The sequence below is a fragment of the Melospiza georgiana genome, chromosome 15, assembly GCF_028018845.1.
Source record: "Melospiza georgiana isolate bMelGeo1 chromosome 15, bMelGeo1.pri, whole genome shotgun sequence".
NCBI classification, from domain to species: domain Eukaryota; kingdom Metazoa; phylum Chordata; class Aves; order Passeriformes; family Passerellidae; genus Melospiza; species Melospiza georgiana.
The window spans coordinates 3,882,714-3,901,483 of record NC_080444.1 but is presented as its reverse complement, the minus strand read 5'-3'; the positions used below and the strand labels follow the sequence as shown (position 1 = coordinate 3,901,483).

The 18,770-nt window shown below is 43.1% G+C and overlaps 1 protein-coding gene across 2 annotated transcripts in view; it reads right to left on the bottom strand.

The window, feature by feature from the left end:
- The window catches only part of RNF145 (ring finger protein 145), a 44,483-nt gene extending 32,364 nt beyond the window's left edge, over nucleotides 1-12,119 (bottom strand). Inside the window, exons 1-2 of one of the 2 annotated variants that reach the window (XM_058035016.1) lie at nucleotides 11,933-12,119; nucleotides 2,766-2,979 (exon numbers count right to left, since the gene is read on the bottom strand). In XM_058035016.1, coding sequence (XP_057890999.1) covers nucleotides 2,766-2,949 — 184 coding nt within the window. In that variant the 5' untranslated portion in view covers nucleotides 2,950-2,979; nucleotides 11,933-12,119. Of the gene's footprint in view, nucleotides 1-2,765; nucleotides 2,980-11,288; nucleotides 11,604-11,932 lie in introns of those variants that run through there. The other variant, XM_058035017.1, reaches the window with a different exon arrangement.
- Nucleotides 12,120-18,770: the final 6,651 nt, after the last annotated feature.

Here is an 18,770-nt window from a genome sequence, read left to right as displayed (position 1 = left end):
AGGTTAAGCTCATGACTCTTTCCATCTAGCTCAGAGTATTTACCACTTGGCACAAACAGCATTGCTTTGCCCTTCTTCACAGGAGGAAATTACGTGGTTTCAACTTTTTTCCACCAAAAGAACACAAAAAGAAGTGTCTGTTTTCTCACAGTTGCTCTGCAGTGCAGAAGAAAATTGAGAAGTCTGGCAGTAAGTGCTAATCTACCCTACACAGAGGTTTCACCAATTCTAACCAGAAATTTATCTCTGTTGTTTGCACTGCTCTGTGCATATTTAGTTGAATTTCATGCAGGTGAACTTGTGGTTGAGTGGTTATCAGGACTGAGTATTTTCCTTTGCTCAAGCAGATAAGAGCTGTTTTATGGAAAGATATGAAAAGGAAAAGTTGTTTAAAAGAACAAAGTACATTTCAGAAGCTTTTATTATACTCACAGTACTGTTAACTGGAATGGGAATCACACAGGAGCACACATCATTTCACTTGTTACATTTAAATAGAAAAGACTCCTGGTAACCCCCAGTTCTGAACAAATTTCCAATTCTGTCTCCTTAGTTCCAGGAAAAGGTTCACTATATAAAGATTGGAAGCGTTTATTAATTTTTAGGGCTCTCTAATCAAATTGTTCCTTGAGCATATCCCTGAGATAGATGCACCCAATTTCCTCAGCTGCTGGAAGCACTTATATAGCACTATATATAGCACTACAAGATACTGGCTTGTAGAAGAAATTCAGTGATTGTTTGATACTGCAAAGCTGCCACTGCATTTGCTGATAGTGTTTCCTAACTGAAAATATGAACAGAGGATTTTTCTTTTTCCTAAATAAAGCAGATTAGTATGTTGAAACACATCCACGGTGAATTGCTGTTTAAATTCTATGCTGGCATTAATTTCCTCAAATGTATCTTCAAAGAAGCTCAATTCTCCAAACTGGTGGAAAAGTACTTTGTTTTCCCTACAAATCCAATTTATATATTTTGATACATCATCTTAATTAATGTTATACTCTAAAGCAGTGCAACTAAATCTATATAAAATGCCATGGAGGCATGTAAATTGATTTAGCCCAGCTTTACCCTGACACAGCTTAAATCCCCAACAACCAAGGAAATGAAGCACAGCAACTTTATGTGAAAAGTTTTGTCACTAAAAATTGTCTGAAAATCTTTTAAAACAAGCACCTTGTTTGACAATTTAGAAGCTCTTCTTGCTCAGCAACCACCAGCTAGAGAAATAGAAGTGCATACATTCAATGTCATAAAAGCAAGAAGTAAAAGAACTGCTGAGTGATTGTTCACCAGGACAAAAGTATCCCTTGTAGAAAGAGCAAAAAGTCAGATTTCCCTGGTTTGGTACAAAAATAGCAACCAGATGGGAAATTCTTTGGTAACAATACTCATCCTCTCTGTAGTGTTTTTTTATTGGTGTATCTCAACATACTTTAACAAGGAAAAAATTATTAAATGCCTATTAAGGGGGGCTTTGTCAGAGCTGGAAATTACCCACTGCCATCCTGAAAACCTACTGCACAGCTTTTAATTCTGCATTAGAAGCTGATCTGATACAGTGATCCTTAAAAGCTTTGTGTGTGCACACAAATGCAAGAGAAAGCCAGCTGTATGTAGGTACAGGCCACCACAGTCCTGTGTCACATTCAGCAGCTCCAAACAGAGCTGTCCTCTCCCACAGACAGAGGAAAAGGGAACTGTGACACCAATGTTTTGTACTGTAAGTACACTGTCATCCCAGCATGAGGACAGTGGAGCCATAACAAAGAGAGCTGCACACACTTTTAGTGCAGTAAATGATTTCCAGACAACAAGCATCACCAAAAAAGGGAAGCCTCGTGCCAACACTCACACAGTCAGGATTAAAGTCAGGACATGCTCCTTCAAAAGCCCACAGTTTCCTAACTGCTTAAGTAAAGTGTGTTTCCTTCAGCTGACTGCAGAGCATCTTTATCTTCCAAAACCATCTAGAAGGAAGAAACACTCCAGAGTGGTTAAATTATATGCTAGCCCTTTCTCTCCAAGGCAGGCAGTGCTCAGGCAGATGCTTGCCAGAGATCAACCTCAGCTGCCCAAATCCAGTCCCTAATTCACCCCATGTGCAGATGAATCACACTCTCACCTGGAGAGCAGGTCCCAGCACACCAATCCTTTCATCTCCCAGAAACAGACATCTGGCATTCCAGAGCTGGACTTGCAGGCCAAGGTTCACACCTCAGCTGCCTGAGTTAGTAATTTTGTCCATTTATCTGCAACACAAGGGCTGGTTACCTGCTTGGATCCACTCACAGCACAGAGATGGTTCATAAGGGTGTAAACTGAAGAGCCAGAATGGTGCAGCAGAGAAAACTAAATTTCTAGTGCTGTGGTCAGTCCAAACCAGGCCACATTCTCTCTAGCCTCTTGTTTAATGATAAGTTTTTATACTTCTTGTCTGCACAGCATTTCACAGCAGCTTCCTCATCAGTCAGACCCCAGCCAAAGCCCCTGTGCTCTTCTTTCAGGACACCAATTGTGTCTCCAAACATCAGGTTTACTTGTAAAAGCTAAATAACAACAATCAGTAAAAACCCTGGGTAAGATTTCTTTGCTGCTAACATAAACTGTCCCTTAGGCAGGACTGTCATGAATGCATTGTCATGTTATTCTCTGTAATCAATATATTAACATGCTGTTACTAAATTCTTAAAATTCTTGTAGCAAGCCAAAAGGTATTTAGTAGAGTAGTATTTTCTCTTGAATAGATCTATACTTACCCACATAATGCATATTAAGGGCCAAGTACTTGTACTGGAAGAGAGGGTTGTTGTGCAGGCTACTTCTTTGGATCTGCTGGAAGAATGAGCTGACATCCCATCTGTACAAGACATCCAACAGCATGATGCTGGGGACCCTTAGGGCCACGTTTAACACTGCCTCCAACTTCTCCTTTGCAGCCATTCTCTTCCCTTTCTGTGAATTGGCAGCAGACTGTAAATAGCACAAGAGAGAGAAGAGTAATCAGATCAATCCCACTGTACAAACAGCCATTAGGCTTTGTGATGCTGTGAATGGGGCTTCCTGTGTGGCCACAAACGGCTGAATGAATCAACTGAGTTAAACTCAAATCCACACAGGACTGCTTCTATTTTGGCTATATAAAGGTCAATTTGCTAGCAGTTTTTTCCATGGTGACACTGTAAAATGGGGGGGAGGGCAAGTTAATGGCATGAAAATGGTCTAAGGGGGTGTGGACAGCTCTTATTTACACTCATTTAGCAGCTGAGATCTCACTGAAACCCCCCAGTGTGGTAGGTACTACATAAACATTTACATGAACAGCATCAGAATGCAACACTCTATGCTTTAGAAACCAAACACCAATAAAATTCAGACACTACATCCATCTAGCTTAGCACTATTTCTGTGTCTCTCAAATTAAATAATCACCCATTAAGGCAGGTCTGTAAATATTTTGGATTCACTTCCTCAATGCAAATTGCAATAAGTAATTTTCAAATACCAAAAAGCCTTAAAAAATCATTTCCAGCCTTCATTAACCTCTACAAATTTATCTATTTATATAATTTGAGGGCTGTGTGTTTTGAAGATTGGGACCAACAATGCAACTATTTCTATTCATTTCTATGTAACTCACAAAGAATCATAAAAACAAATGACCATATCCTCACTCCTGAATACTAAAAGGTAATTTAAATTTGGAGTTTGCCATCACGTAAGATGGATGATGCACAACAAAAAAGGGCATCTTTTTTAAAAAACAGCTGGTCCACAACAGCATCTCAAAAGTCACCAACAAAATAATTTTACAGAGTAAAAGGATCAGTTTGACATCCTGTCAGCTAAGACTGACAGTTGTTCCTAAATGAAATGTGCTGGTTTTACCATTTACCTGCCCATCCCTTGAACATGATTCACCCCAGACTGCATTAAGGAAGTGCAGTTGAAGATGGAGATGATCCAGCAAGTTTTTATCCACAAGAAGCCTCAAAGTAAAATCATCTGCAGCACAATCAGCCCCCCATAAGGTCAGACTTAAAAGGCTCCCAATACCAATTATTAGGGGGACAACCGGAAAGAACTGCAGCCTGAGCAAAGATATGGAAAACCTGCACTTGAACTACACTTTTAAATAAAATTTTACAGGACTTTATTCATATTGTCCCTGTCTAAGTTATAAAAGCTTTTGTAGCTGTGCAAGTTCTATACCTCAAGCCAGCACGTCAGTCCAGCATGAAGTGAAACCATGCAAATATACATTAAGAAAAAAACCCAGCCCAAATAACAAAAAAAAAAAAACAAAACCCCAAGACCTCTCACTTACAAGCCTCGTGTGAGGTTTTATTTGTGTTGCCATGGCCTGGATGACACTGCAAACTGTTCATGTCACACCTCTCAAGCCATGATGACATAAAATTAATTTAGCTCAAGAAGTCAGGACAGATCAAAACTGAGATGTGGCTCAATAAACCACAGGTTGCAGGGCTGTTGCCTGCCATTGTCTAGGCCACAGTCTGATTTCTCAAGTTATGTAAATGCTGGCACTTTTTACAGAGCTCTACAAACCCCAAGGGGAGCACATCCTTCCCCTCAGGCAGGAAGTGCCTCCCAACCACACCGGGCACCCCACACAACACCAGCATTTCACAGAGCTGCCCAACACAAATTAAAAGGTCAGCCAGAAGATTACAAATATTTCGATTATTTACAAAACTACCACCCAAGCAGCTACTACAGAATCAGAGCATTCAACATTTTTTGTGAATAAAAGACTGAGTTTAAAGGGATGGTATTGTACAAACAGAAGTTGGGAGTTACAAAGTTGGATACAGGGAGTTACAAAAAATTACAAGTTTATGTAATTCACATCAAAATATTTTACATGTCCCAGAATTATCAAAAATCTATGAGTTTGTTAAGTTCATAAATTTTATCAAAACTCAGAAATTAGGCTGCCTCCCCATTTTTTACTAGGTTCCTTTTCTATGTAGATCAGGATGTAGGGATAGGGATGAGCAGGGACAGACAGGTTTTCAATCTGTCATAAAAATATCCACGTAAAGTGACAACAAGTGCCTGATATCAAATTACATTCTCAAAACTGTCAAACCTTTTCCAGTCATCAACAACAACCAAAGATGCATGACAAGAAGGTAACTTTCACTTGAGCTTTCACTTTCCTTAATTACTCCAAAAAGAGAATTACATGGACAACTTAATACTGAAAGTTAACTTGAGGATCAGCACATCCAAATTAAGCTGAAAAATTCTGCCTCCCAAACTCATGCACTCATACTTGAGATACAGCAGATAAAAAAGAGCAACATTTAGATTATCTAAAAGAATAATTCAATTTCAAATGCTGCCAAAACAAAAGCAACACAAACTTTGAAAACCACATCGTGTCGCAACGGAAGTGCTGAGGAGCAGCCACTGCAACTGCACAGCATCTTCTGTGCCTGAGCGACAAAAAAACCCCAATACTAAGAAGAAACCCTTTAAAATTAACTCCACTAGAAATGCGGATGTGTTAAATAAAGGCTCAGTTGTAATGGCTGCCAAGTTCTAACAGAACAAAACAGAGACAAGCAAAGTCCATTGCTCTAAGCTCATTATATTGTAAAGAGCTCTCACAATACATTATTTTGATTGGTGTAAAAACAAACAAAAAAACAACCACAACATTAAACCTCTAAAACCTTTAGATAAATGATGATGACAGGAGTTGCTGGATGTTCAGACGTTAGGAAAAAAAAAAAATAGGTCACTTGTTGTACAAAGCCAAAACATGGACTGGGGAGCCACTTGTTTGTGTTTCAAAATTTTTTCCTATGATTTCAAACATCTCCCTGTTCCAAATTAGAGTAAGAAAAGGAACAATCTCAGGAAGACTGCCACGGTTTAACTCCTGCTGGGAATTAATATCACACAGCCACTTGATCACCATCACCCCTCCCAGTGGGATGGAGAGAATTGGAAAAAAAGGGCAAAAACCTTGGGTTGAAATAAGAACACTTCAATAAATAAAATAATGACAGAATAGTGACAATGATAGTAACTGTGGTGAATGGCAGATTATAACCAAAAAAAGAACAGAAAAAGAGGGGACTAAAACCCAAGAGAAAGCAGTGCCACAATGCAGTTGCTCACCACACACTGACCAGTGCCCACCCAGTCCCTGAGCAGCAGTTGGTGTCTCCCAGCCAATTCCCCCCTGTTCATACTCTGGCCATGAGGTTCTGTGCTGTGGGATTTCCCTTTGCCCAGTTCCCCCAGCTCCTTGTGCACCTGCTCACTGTCAGAGCACAGGAAACTGAACAGTCCTTGATTTAGAGCAAGCACTGCCTGGCACCAAATAAACCATTGGTGTGCCATCAACATTATTCTTGTACTAAACCCAAAACACAGCACTGCACCAGTTACCAAAATTAACTCAATTCCAGCAAAAGCCAAGACCAAGAACTTCAGATTTCAGATCTTAATCTGTGCTATTTGGCCAAAACAACCTTTTAAAAAACTCCCTTTATAACTGATTGTTCAAGGAACATGGAGTGTTCATTTTTGGTTTATAACAATTATATTTCAAAAATCCCTCCCTCCCCTGGCACACCCATTTTGTCAATAGCATATTCCTGGTTAGCCTTAAAGAAAACAGTAGAATTGGCAAAAATCAATTAAAAGAAAAAGGGAAAAACTTCAAGTTGTCCCAGCTCATTCCCTCAGCAGAACAGACCATCTTGAGTGTGATCACACGGCACATACCCTCTCAAAGATAACACACATTTTCCCTTTCACAGAATTTTTTTTCTGAAGTTTTATCACAACAAAACTTTGCCATTTCAGCTGAAGCTGTGAATTCTGCCACTTAAGCCAGTGTAACTGTTGCTTCTGCACCAACATAAATATAAATCCATCACATCACAGGCAGAAAATATGCCCTGATAAAGCAGCACAAGGGCCAGGAAAAATCCACACTCATTTATCCAAACAGGTACAAAATTACATTAACAGAGAAAAGTTTGTACATTTAGGAAAGCATTAATCATAAAGTTACTAAATAGTTACAGAAAGAAACTGGAATACCTGCAAATGTAAGTTATTCCAAGCCTATTGCCACCAATAATCACCACAGAAAGTAATTCCAGTCAAATCAGAACCTCAAAACCAGACTTGATCCTGCAACATTCACCTCACATCTGTGAACAAGATGCTCATTCTGCTACAGCATCACAACCTAAAATACTTGGCAAGACTGACTAAAATCCAAAAGAGAGAATTTCACCTTCTGTTTCTCACATCCATGAAACTCCAGTTACTCTGGATACATCCGTTAACAAGCGGATTCTGGTCTGTAGTTTAGTTAGATTAATTTTCAGTAATAGATTCTGAAACTAAAAATATCACCAGGAAAACCTTTTGTTTTCCTTTGAGGTAAACTTGGCTAGACAGGCTGTGAAAACGAAAAAAATATTTTAAAAATAAACCCAAACAAAATACAAAACATACAACTCCAATCTGTAGCTGTAGAAAAAAGTTCAGTGTCACAGTCCAACAACCAAAATTAGACCCATCAGCTGGGTTCTACCCACTCACTCCCTTCTTTACACCTGTCCTGGTCTGAGGTGCAAAAAGAATTTGAATTACAGAAGAATCCCATTCTTCAAAGACTCAAATCCTTCTGTCATCAGTTTGGGAGGGAGAGAACAAAGGGAAGCAAAGGGAAGGAACAGGACTAAAAGGTTTATCAAATATGCACTTAGAAAAGAATCTCCCTGTGTGATTGTGTAGAGAAACAAAAACAAACCTGGAACTGAGAGTACTTGAGTCACCAATCCATCAGAAGGGCTCTCTCCCGTGCAGACAGTGCCAAGGAAAGGGAAAGGCTGCCTTGCTCCCATACAATTGAAACTGGCTAACAAGGACAGCAATCAATGGTTTCTGCTGAGGAGGACAGATCCAGCGAGATCCAGGAGCAGAACAAAGCCCTGGAACACTGCAGACGTGCACAGCAACACCAGCACTGGCACCCAGTCACTGCTCCCAGTAATGCTCACCCTGGATCCCTGCAGGTGTTCAGCAATTCCAAATAATAACCAGAGACTATTCAGCCTTCCATTTATAGGTTTAGAGAGTCAGTCAGCAAACAGACAGCTTGATCTTGCTGTGTAAGCAGTTAACAAGAACAAACAACATTTTTTTTTTCTCCTTATTTTCTCTTTCTCCTCATTTTTTTCCCCTTTTTCCCCCATCTGGTCTAACAATATGGATTGCTGTACAACTGCTGCAGTGGTGTGCCTGAAGAACTGGTATTTCTACCTGGAAAACACAGTAATTCCTACATTCCTACTCATCCAAGACTCATTCAGTTGTGAACTGTGGCACAGCTGAGGTTAACCATTCCAAACAAATACAGCACGTGTTTTGCAAAAGCAAATGTTACTGCAAAATAAATTAGGTCAAACTCTTCTCTGTTCACAGGGACTTCAGTGAACATGAATTCACATTACAGGCATATTAAAAATGGACAAAATCAACTACGGAAGGTTAATTGCAAACAATAAAAAAATAATCTACATTCCCAACTTTCATTAATTCTAGCATATTTTATATGAGGGGAAAGAAAAGCAATCTACGAAATGAAGATACATATCACAGAGCTGTGAAGATTAAGTTTTCCTTAAAGATTTATTTCTCAAGTACATTATACACTATTAACAGTTTCAGCCCACTCTCAATTATATAGCAAGTGCATTATATTATTTATTGGTAGCCTGTAAAACATCCTGTGGCTTTTATTTTTCATAATGAGCGGGTAAGACAAAGGAACTGAACTCGGGGACTAACATGTGTTAACAAAGGTTAACAAATCCACCAGGTATGCAGCAAAATCCTTCCTTCTGTGCATTCCTCGGGGATCCACACCCTGCCTGCACATGATCAGTTCAAATCCAGTCACACTAAGAGGGGCTGCGTGGTTTTGAGATCACAGCTTAGCTGGGTACCTGAAAGACAGCAAGCTAATTCATTAAAATTAAAATATAATTAATAATATCTTTAATTAAAATCTTCAGAAGAAAATCTAGGTTGACTCAACAAACCAAACTGCTCCAAGGTCCTTTCTGGCTCCCCGGTTTCTCACCAGTTCAAGGTTTGGTTTATTAACCAGTTATTCAGCAGTTTTTTTGCCATCACAGCCCGTGTTTGCAAGCCCACACCTACAAGCCTGCCTAACCACATTTGTATCAGCACATTCTGAGAAAATCTGGGCAGCAATCCCAAAGCGCCTCTGCAGAGGAGAGAATACCCAGAGGAGCTGCACAGGGAGCATTAATGAGAGCCCGAGATGATGCAGTGACATCCCACCCCAGAGAGCTGGATCCCAGGAACACCAGCCACAGGAAAAGCTCACAAAAACCCTGCAACCCAAACGTGTTACCAGGATGAAGCCACACAACGGGATGAAATCTATTTCATCCTCCACAGTTGCTCAGGCAGTTTTTAGCCATTTCAGAGACAGCCTATGTTTAGAACCTGCAATGACAATAACTAGCTACCAGACTGGGAAGAAGTTAAAATAGGAAATAAGACTTTCAAGATTTCTCTAGGTCAGCACTGATAAAGTTTCCATTGCTGCTGCTGCCTTATCTGTTTTCGGAATCATGTAAATAAAGCTTCGAGGCCTGTGAAACAGGCAGCTCAGCTTCCTGCAGCACCAGACTCGCCTGACAGAAATATCAAACACACAGTGGAAATACCCAGCAAAGTTCCCTTTAAAACACGCTCAAACTCAAGATACGCAACCAAAGAATTCTTCCAGAAAAGCTCCTCAAGATGAAGTACCCACTTGTGAGTGCTCCTCCCAAGAATGCTGCTAATTACAGAGCAGCAGGGCCTCTGAAATGAGAGTTGCTGGAAGGGCAGGGAAACAGGTACAGATGCCTGAATCACAATGAAGGACTGGCCTTGAATGCACACTTAAAAAAAAGCAAAGCGATGGTGAACTGTCCACTCTAACCACAGCAAACACTGCCAGGTGTATTTGAGCTAAAAATGGGTTCGGAAGAGTAAAGCACCACATGGGTTCCCGAGGAGGGGAAGAGGAGCCATCTGCACTGTTTGGAGAGGAGGAAACCGACCCAAGTTTAGCAAACAGCTCGGAGAAGGTTTGTGTGAGCCCAACACCAAGCAGCTCACGGAGTTTTCCAGGACACACCCATGGCTCGGAGCTCACGGGCACGATGCTCCTTTCTGCCTCTGCACCAAGGGCTCCGGCTGCCGAACCGGACCGAGACACCGATCTCTGCCCATCCTCTCTCCCAAAGGAAGGAATTCCCCAGCATTTCTTCCAAGGAACCGACTCGGTTCATGTCTCGGTCAGAATCAAGTGGCTCTAACATCAGCAGCTCCTCAAGGCTGATGTAAACAAAGCGAATTCTTGTTCTGGATGAGCAGCAGTTTTATATTGCTCTCTAAGATTGCTGATGAACCTTCTGTGTAATGGTGGTCGCAAAGACAACCATTTCCTAATGCTAATGAGTTCAGCAATTAATTAAACACGAGTGATATTATGACTCGAAAACCAGAGCTGATTATTAGTTACTAAAGCTAACCAGAAACAAAAAAAGACACAGTTTCTCATGCACAGGCCCCCACCGAAGATAACCAACAAAAAAAAGCCAAGCTTACAGAAAAACCGAAGTCATAGCTTAGAGCGCCCACCTAACCAAAGTATTTTTTCCATTTTTAAATCTATCTTCATTTACCCCACAAAAAGAATTATTTCCTTCTTCTCCTCCCAAGTTTTATCTCTACAGACACACTACAAGCACAGACAAACCCTAACTGAAATATATGTGAAAGTATCCAAGTCTGAAACACAAGTTAACAGAAACTCGTTGTACTAAAAGCTGCATAAGAAATGAATACCGCAACACCTACAGATTTCAAAAGAAAAGTATTCTGAATGAGATCACAAATGCCTAATATTTATGAGTCATATTACACAAACCTCACTTTTCTTTGGTATATTTCACCCATAGCTTCTAACATTCTCCTTCATTTGCTGATACTTGCGGCATCACGCACAAAAAGAATTCACTTTTTTTTCCACTTTATTCCCCCAATTACATTATTTATGCACCGGGTCCCACACACACCCCCAAAAAGGCAGCACAACCAGAAGGTAAGCATCCCTCTAAGAGCTCCATCTGTCACAAGTATTCTTGGTACACAGAACTACTCCCGAGCACAGAAGAAAAAAGAAAATTCTCATCACAAACCTTATTTTATAAGGCTACAGAAGGTCTCATAAAACCGACTGACATGACATAAGTAGGGAAGATGCAAAGAGCCCTGTTCTCCACGCCACGGGCAGGCTGCTCCTTACATAAGCATGACCATATGCTCCAGGGCCCGTCTCCAGGAGAGGTGCCCGGCTCCGCTCCGTGTCTCAGCCGGCCCGGGGGATGCTCAGCCCGCTGCGGGCACAGCCCGGGCCCAGGCAGGGCGGGCAGCACCGCAGCCCTCCGCCCAAGCTGTGTCAGGGCTGCGGGAGCCCGCACTCACCCCCGGCTCCAGCACGGGGATGCGAACCGCGGCCCCCTTACCCCTCTCCCCGACAGGACGCTCCTTCCCCGCCCGGCGCAACTCCCGCGCTCACCGCCGGCGCCGCGAGCGGCCCCGCGCATCCTGCCCGGCCCCGCTGAACTCCAGTAACCCCGGCGGCTCCCGGCGCCGGCGGAGGAGGGGAGCGGGGAGGGGAAGGGGGGCGGAGGGCGGGGAGGAGCGGGAGGGGGGCTGCGCGCAGGGGAGGCCGGGGAGGGAGCCCCGGCACCGGCGCGGACACGCGCGGGAGAAGCGGGGGCGCGGAAGGGGCGCGGGAGTGGCGGGCGGGGGGCGCCGCGGGGGCGCGCGCGGGAATCACCTGAACCCGCGGGGTCGCCGCCGCCGCCTCCTCCTCCTGCTCTTCCTCCTCCTCTCGCTCCTGCTCCCCGGTGGCGCGGCGGTGGCTCCGCGCTTCTCACACCGACGGCGGCGGCGGTTCGGTGCCCGGCGGCAGAGCGGCTCCTCGAGGCACCATGGCCGCGCCGCGCCGCCTCAGGGCGCCGCCGACTCCCCGCGGCCCCGCGGACGGGCGGCCATGGCCCCGCTGCCTGCGCGCGCGCGCCGCCCCTCTCCGCGCATGCGCACGCCCCGCCCGCGGAGAGGCTCCTCCGCTCCCCCCCGGGCAGGGTCGGGGCGGGGGCGGAGGGAGCCGAGCGGGGTTTTGGGGGAAAAGAGCCGGGATTTGGGCTGAGGAGCGCTCCCCGCCCTAAACGGGTTCTGTCCGTAAAGCCGGGACCCTCTCGCCCGCCCACACCCCTGAAAGGCGGAGGCTGCGGTTTAAATTCCTATGGGAGCGCAGGGATTTGGGTCCTCTCGGGACGTGCGGACTCGCCAGGGCAGCTGCGAGTCTGGGAAATGACTCAGAAAAGTCGGTCAGCAAAATTTCAGGTGGTGTCTGAGCAGATGTTTAAAAGGCAGCCCTGCTATTTTAATAATACTCCTTAGTGGCCTTGTGGAACACAAAGTGCTGTATTACTTTTAAATACTAAGGTTGACTCGGTTTTTTCCAGTGTTGGACTGCAGAGCCTCCCGTCACCTTTGCTGCGAGTCCAACCAGAAAAGCACCAGATTTGCTGTATTATTGCACTGTCATTTTTCAGCTGGAGACCCGACCCAGGGGCTGCTCCCACACAGCCCAGCCCAGCACACAGTTTCATACTTTTCAGCTCACAGATAAGTCTCATCAATATTTACTCATCCTGTCAGGGTTGCATGGCCAAGCCCTAGAACACATTCTTAAATGCTATGGAAAAAAATTATGACAAAAAAGGAGTAATGTTTTTTACCTTAGTGTTAAAAAAAAAATACAAAGCCACATTGTCTGGAACATGAAAAAAAAAACCACTTTGCTGTGGTGAGGAATGAGGGAATACACTGAACTGGAAAATCCTGTAGTTCACAAGGGTTGGGCTGGCCAACTTAATAATTGCTTTTTTCCTTCCATCTCTAATGAACTGGAGCATTCACAGACGTAGGTATTAACAATACCTCAACACAGCGTCCTTAATTCTGTGAAGCAGAGATATTTAAATAAGGGTTTGGGTGTCTGTTTGAATTGTGCTTTGCAAAATTACTTTGTCTGAGTACTTAAAGGTTTTCTAAACTCCAGGAGAAGGATAGTTTGAACACATCCATCCTTGGATGGTGCATTTGGTGTTCACCCTGGGCCAGTCTTCTCCTAACTCCAGTCACTGCAGAATGCAGCAGGCAGGAGATCAAATGGCACAACTGACAGGAGTCTCCCAAACCTCTGCAGGTACCATGGAACAGCTCACCACCATTTTTTATAAGCTGCAGATTTTAATACAATTTAAATAAAACCAGCAGGTTTTGTATTGCAAAATGTTTATTTCGAATCTATCGGTTTTTGCAAGGGTTCCTAAATTAAATTTAGAAATAACAAAGCTGCAGACCCAGCCAAACAAAGGACACCCACGTGTGGTTATTACTCATTATCACTCTGTGCTCTGGTCAGGCTTAGGAGGTTCAGTGAGCCCCTCCTGCACAGGGCTTCTCTGACCTGCTCAGTGTCCCCAGTGATTGTTTTACATATCTGTTTATTAACCATGCCCCTGTCACCTAATCCTTTTCTTGTACCTGGGGTAAACACTGCTCCAAACCCTGGATTTCTGCAGAGAACATGGGGAAAGCTTCACCAGGCTCCAGCCACCCCATTCTTCTGGCTCAGCCCACTCAAAACTGCATCCTGCTCCGCACTTGCCAGTACCCCACTTCTTATCACAGGGAATATAAACCAGCTGTCATATAAGGCATAAGGATTTCAGCTCCATTTCTAGGGGCTGCTTGTCTACTCATGCCATACATGGGAAAAAAAATCATGAGTCACTTCTTGTCTATTCTTTGTGGGCTTGGTTCAGTGCTGACTGAGGTTGGGGTGATCTCTAAGTCCTACCTCTGCAGTGCTGCTGGGAGAGAAGACAGCAAGCAGCAGAGAGAGGCAAATACATGTTTCACAGCTGCAGAAAACAACAGGTATTTATAGGAGTTGGAGTGGAAATATCTATTATTATTTTAGAAGTAATTATATAATGAAAGTATTGTAGAGTTCTCACTTCAGTTTGCAAGCAAACAATAGGAAATGAACCCCACATTTATTTCCTTCTGTCCTCTCTCAGCATTTAATTCTGGAAATGTGTTACTTCACAAAAACAAAGGTTTTCTAATGAGAGGATCAGGTTTGTGGCATTACTACTATCTTGTCAGGCATGGCTTTTTAAAAGCACCTCAACCTTCTGCTTAATTTCTCCAGAACTTTGAAAGCTTCTGCATCTGACACTGGGTGGCTGAGAATTCTGAACTCAATGATTATTCATCTCTCATTATCAACAAAGGCCTTTGGATTCCAGAATTTCAGTGATCAGCAACTGAGGACTGAAGGGCACCGCTATGGTGACATCTCATTAAAACTTTGAAAAGACTTTCTCAGAGTTCAGAAAATGTGGAAGCTTAATTTGTCCATGCAGATGGACACATGCCAGCACCCCAAACTGCTTACAAAGAAAATCCCTCATAAGAATTCTCAAAGAGCAGCAAAATATGCTGACGTGGAAGGACACTGCATGCATAAGGTGGACAATAACACAGGCAGTTTCATTTGAAGCTTTTTATAAACCATTGTTTCAAAAAATATTCATACATACATATGCAAAAGCAAAGGAATGTCTTAATGAGTAGGTTATTGGACAAAAAGTTAACTAATGCAAAAATTAAGATTGCCTGTGAAAGCTAATTTGGTACCTCGTGTATAATACTGGCAGTAGCCAGTCCCCAAAGCCTTTGTGTTCCCTTCTTGCAATTTTATCCCATTTAGTAAACAAAGGAACAAATATGCTTTAATTAAAGTTTAATTCCTGCAGAAACCCATATCCAGAAAGAGAACTTGGGAGCATTACTGGGCAATGGCAACAGGGTCAGTGCATCTATCTCTGATTTAACTACTCTCACTCTAGAATCTCATCTCAAAAATTCCTGGTTTTCACTCTCTGTGACCCTATTTCCTAAATTTCTCACCATCACTTAGCTTCTCATCATCTCCTAATTTTCCCTCTCATTCCTGCTGCTTTTCAGAGCAGAATTCAGCTGGTTTCTCAATTTGCTATTTGTTTTTACTCTTTTCAGGAAGCCATTCCTGCAGTATCACTATAATTAAATCTCTCCTTTGATCAAATGTATCTTTACCCCTCTCATAACGCAGGACAGCGCTGACTCCAAACACATCAGCAGCTGCTGTGATTTTCAACATACCTAAAGGAAAGCCAGAGCAATCTCTGTGTGGGGAAGCTGGAGAGCTGTGTGGTGATGTAAGGAAAGGGATGAATCAGGTTTTGTCCAGTGAACAAAAGCATCACAGTTCCTTCCCAAGATCCCTTGCCAGTGGGGCATAATCTAGAATACAAAGAATCGAAGTAAATAAAATAAAAATCATTGGGCTGAATAGTGGCAGAAGAATAACAGTTGCATTCAGGAGGTGGAACATCATATGGTACAAAGAAACAAGCCTCTGGTATTTATATCATCTCGCAGTGCCAGCATTCACTAAATAATCCTGAAAAACCTCCTGTAAGGAAACTACATAAATAATATTCTAACTTCCCCTTTAATGATAAAGCAGCTGAGACAGAGACTGTATTAGTAATAACCAGAAAATGTGCTTCACTTCAAACTGGAGACATTTCTGAGTCTCCTGGCAGCTCCTGAAGCATCCCTGAACTCTGGCAATGCAGCACTCAGAGTTGTGCCTGGGGTGGCAGTGACTCAGAATCACAGGGAGCCCTCAAATGCTGCATTTCTGGGGCACAGGGATGGCAGTGCCCAGCACAGCCCCCTGCCTGCTCTGCTGCAGGCACTGGTGATCAGCAGGGCAGGAGGCTGCAAACACTTGGATGGTATCAGACTTGCAGAGTTTGACATTCTCAGACATCACTGCCTTTATCACCTGCTCAGAACAAATTATAAACCAGAGAAAGGGCACTGAGAAAGAGCAATAAAGTATCATAGGATATCATAAAAGGAGGCATTAGGGGAAAAGCAAAAAGCATAAAACAGACTGAGAATAAAATACACTGGTACCAAAATGTATTTTAAGGATTATTCTATTCTTAGTGGAGAATATGGACTCTGCTTTAAATTTTTTCCAAACATGGGTACAGTTTAGAAGTGGCATAGAAAGGCTGGTGCATATTCATGTGAGTTTTCTGAACCAAAAAGAAAATAAAACTTTTAAGATCTTGAAATCTGTGCTGTTGACCCCTTCACAGTCTGCAGCACATTAACATCTGCACTGACTCGCCCCCATTAAAGTCACTGAATAAACAAATATTTAGCACCTCTCAGCCCTGGAATGTCATCACCCTTTGCTTTCCAGCACCTTCTTATCAGAGAGATGTGATCTAATCTCTTAATTCTCAAAGCAACCTTTTGAGGTTTCCAGTTTTCAGCTTTAAATGACAATTTATTTCAAAGGACTCTTACCCAGCATCTGCCAGAGCTGCTAGTGGGAATTTTGCTCTCTTATATGCAGCACGAACAGCAATTTAGGAGTGAGCTCCTGGGCTTCAGTACTTATTGCACAAAAGGATCAGAAATGCGTGATGTGAACACGAGGCACGGGAAGGGAGCCAGCAGGCATCAATCTGACACGCAGCCACTTCTTTTATTTCACCCTGGAGCATCCCAGGATGTAGCAGTGCACATCAAGGTGAAAGGGAACGTGCATTTGCTTTCAAATTTTCCCACTGCTCCTCTTTCCTCCTTGCCCTGCTAATTTACCACAGTGCAAACCCAGAGAGCCCCACCATGAAACACTTTCCTCAGTATAGAGATTGTGCTGTTTGGTCTTTGAATTGTAATTACATGGTTTTAGTCAAATTACCACTTTGCATTTAGTAACATTAGGATTGAGCACCACCATGTGTTTCACAGCTAAATAAAATGATGTATTTATCTGCACCACGTGAATCTTGTCAGGATCAGAGCATCTTTCGAGGATACCAAAACACCAGCATCAGACCAGAAATTAAATATGCATTCTTATACTTTTTTCATATCACTCCTCAAACAAAAAACAAAACCAAACCCAAAATCCTACTGCATCCTTTTCAAGAGAGCTTCCTAAAGGGCAACCAGAAAAGAACAAAATATGTTTTAACAAAATTGCAAATACAGAGATGATCACACTGGATGTCATTTTTGCAACCTAAATTTTAAGCAGGCCCGGAGGGTGCATATTTGCATGACAGGGTGTGACTTTAATTACCAGTTGCAGCTTTGGAAGCTTTCCAGCACTATTGTAACATGCTGCCTCTGTGCAGAGGACAACTGTGTGTCATTCAAGCAAAAAGCAAACCCTTGGTGACTGGGTTATGAGCAGAGTGACTGGTTTTATGTGAATTTAGGTGCAGTCAGAAACAAAACTTGACAAGAACAGTCATTACAATGGTTTCCCATTTGTACCAGTCTTCTAGAAACCAAAGTGGTGTTTTTACACTAAAACTTGAATATAGAACAAACTGAAAGTACATATCCAGGCAAGAAATACATTAAATTAATGTCCTCTCAGGAAAGAGATCAGGCTTCTACACGGTTTTTGCTTATACTGCCCTTCTCCACTGAGATTCCCTGACAGCAGGAATGGCTCTTGCAAGCTCCAGCAGCCACTCTGAAGAAACTTCTACTCAGTGTATAGTTGTTTACCTCTACTCTTTTGTTCCTTTCCCTACTTATTAGCAAGTTAAACAGGAAAAAATATCTAACCTCTCCACACTGCAAGACATAAGGTAACTGAGGGCTGAAAGCTTCACTTCCTTCCTCAAATTTAACACCACCTCTACTGACACTAAGCTGAACCAGTCTCTGTCACCTCCACGTGATTTCACGTAAGAAACCACACTTTACCACAGATAATGTTCTTCCCTTTATTTCTGCAAAGCAGAACCGCTGAGTGAAAAAGGTCACCTTGGGGCAAAGACTCTTTTTTCCTTCTACATCTGTTGCCTAAGCACAGAACCACTGCAGCTGAAGGCAATTCCAAAGAACCCCAACAGGAGTCAAGAAGTGTCAACTGACACCAAATGTGCCTGCAAAGAGTCAGCTTTAGTAGCAAAGAGAGTTTTGTGTCACAGAATGGTTTGGCTTGGAAGGGACCTTAAGAGTCATTTCCTTCCAAACCCCCAGATGTGGGAAGACACCTTCCCCTGGACCAGGCTGCTCAGAGCTCCATCCAGCCCGGCCCTGGACACTCCCAAGGATGGGACAGACACAGCTTCTCTGGAAAACCTGTTCCAGGGCCTCACCACCTTCACAGAAAAGAACTTCTTGCTAATATCCAATCTAAACCCACTCTCTTTCAGTCTGAAACCAAATCCCCCTTGTCCTGTCGCTCCAGGACACCATAGAGTCGCTCTCCAGCTTTCCTGTCATCTCCCTTCAGGTACTGGAAGGCTGCAATTAGGTGTCCCTGAAACCTTCCCTTTTCTAGGCTGAACAATCCCAACTCTGCTCCCAGCAGAGCTGCTCTTGAGCCATCCCTATTATCATCCTGGTGCCTTCTCTGCACTCGCTCCAGCAGCTCAGAACTGGAGGCAGCTCTGCAGGGTCTCACATCCCAGGGCACAGAACAATATGAATAAACAAAAGGA